Below are 1704 nucleotides of genomic sequence, written 5' to 3' on the forward strand. Positions count from 1 at the left end.
TATATATATTGCAAGCGCATGCGCCTATTTGTGCACGTGCGCTTATGAAACCGGCAGCGGCACATGTCGTGACGTAGAGATGAGGGTGAAAGTTCAACAAATGGAACAGAGTGCAGCGACAACAACTCTAGAACCTTCAGTGGGAAAGAGATCCGTTGCTCTTTGAACAAAGATCTAGGGTAATTGCATTAAAAACATATAATCCTCATAATGATTTGTTCACTCACAAATTGCCCTCTTATTTTGGCCCCGCAGGTGGCAGTGTTGAAGACTATCCTGCGATCCCATCCAAAGATAAATTTGTCCGAGGTGTCACCGGCTGCATGTCCATGAGAGTGGAAGAAGATCCAGCGTAAGAACATTACGGAATTTTGTTATGTGAACAGGGATACGTTTATTGTATAATATGCATTAATTAGCAGAACGAATACGGATCCTCATATTCCGTCAATGTTACCCCTTTTTTGTTGTGGGAGGGTGGGAGGGGATCATCCTTGAAGATGACAGTACTTTCGGTTCCATTACAAGTTGTAAATAGCAAACTGCAATTTCCAGGTTTTTTGGTTGTTTTTTTAACAGGGACCGCCGATTTAAAAGAGATGTTTGTAAAGCTTCCTGGATTTACCCGATCCATTGAATTATGCCCTATAACGAAGAAACAGCGTTGTGGAACTCTTATGAACCGTCTTTGTAACGTCTTAAAATTCAACCATGTGCATTGAATCGTGCACTGGCGAACATATTATTTTAAACAAAACTGACATTGGTAAAGGGAAGGTAGTGGCTAAATGCAGTTTTTTGGACACCTGGATAGACATAGATCTAAGGGTCTTGTACATCTAGCTCTCACTGGCCAAATTGAAGGCAAACGAGGCAGGGGTAGACCCAGAACAATATACTTAAGGATCCTAAACAAATGGGTAACTCGGAAAGATCAGGGAAACGTAGCTTTTATGAGAGCATCCGAACAAAGGAATAAATGGAGAACCATGATCGCCGATGTCTGTCGCAGGTCTAGCACTGGATGAAAGGGCTGTTTGAACGGTGTGCTTCAGGGGTTGACCATTACATTCTTTCCAGACAAGCTCGAATATGTCTCTGGTAGTTTTGAATAACCCTGTGTCAAGTTTGTGAATCGATTTTTTGACCTCATCAATTGTTTGATTGTTTATGAGCTATTTCCGTAGACTCTTTTAAAAAATCCAAAAGAAACAGCCGAGGAGATTCAAGTCGGAGGAATGAGATAACCTTTCATTTGCAAGCTTTTGGCTTGTAAGGTTTTCCCTCAAACCTCTCATGCAACCATGTCCTAAGAACCCGAGTTTAACATGTGTGGTCATTGTAGTGTCTAAGTGCCAAACAACACTTACAAATACCACTTTTGACATAATGAGAAATATTTTTATTTGTGTTGGGAAGAGTATTTTTTTTAACAAGCTGAAAGAACCAAACTTCAACTTCTAACCAAACCAAATAATTTGGTCTCATCAGGCGCCCAGGTTACTCGAAGATCACATTTGTCCAAGAGGTGGATATGAAGGGAAGACTACCTCGCTCAATCATCGACTCAACCCTACCTGGCGTTGCCATCGGCGGCTTTCAGAACTGGAAGAAATATTTACGCCAGGAGGGCCTCATGGCGTGATCAGCCCAGTCCACCACAGCGCACATAAATAGGGCTCATTGGAAGAGCAACTCATGCTC

At 42.1% G+C, this 1704-nt stretch overlaps 1 protein-coding gene across 1 annotated transcript in view; it reads left to right on the forward strand.

Annotated features, from left to right (window-relative positions):
- LOC101863036 (stAR-related lipid transfer protein 6) overlaps nucleotides 1-1698 on the forward strand; it is a gene marked incomplete in the record, with an annotated part of 7527 nt that extends 5829 nt beyond the window's left edge. Inside the window, 2 exon segments of the mRNA XM_013084766.2 lie at nucleotides 256-352; nucleotides 1492-1698. Coding sequence (XP_012940220.1) covers nucleotides 256-352; nucleotides 1492-1645 — 251 coding nt within the window.
- Between the last annotated feature and the right edge of the window lie 6 nt (nucleotides 1699-1704).

Source organism: Aplysia californica, unplaced genomic scaffold (genome assembly GCF_000002075.1).
Source record: "Aplysia californica isolate F4 #8 unplaced genomic scaffold, AplCal3.0 scaffold00316, whole genome shotgun sequence".
Classification (NCBI taxonomy): Eukaryota; Metazoa; Mollusca; class Gastropoda; order Aplysiida; family Aplysiidae; genus Aplysia; species Aplysia californica.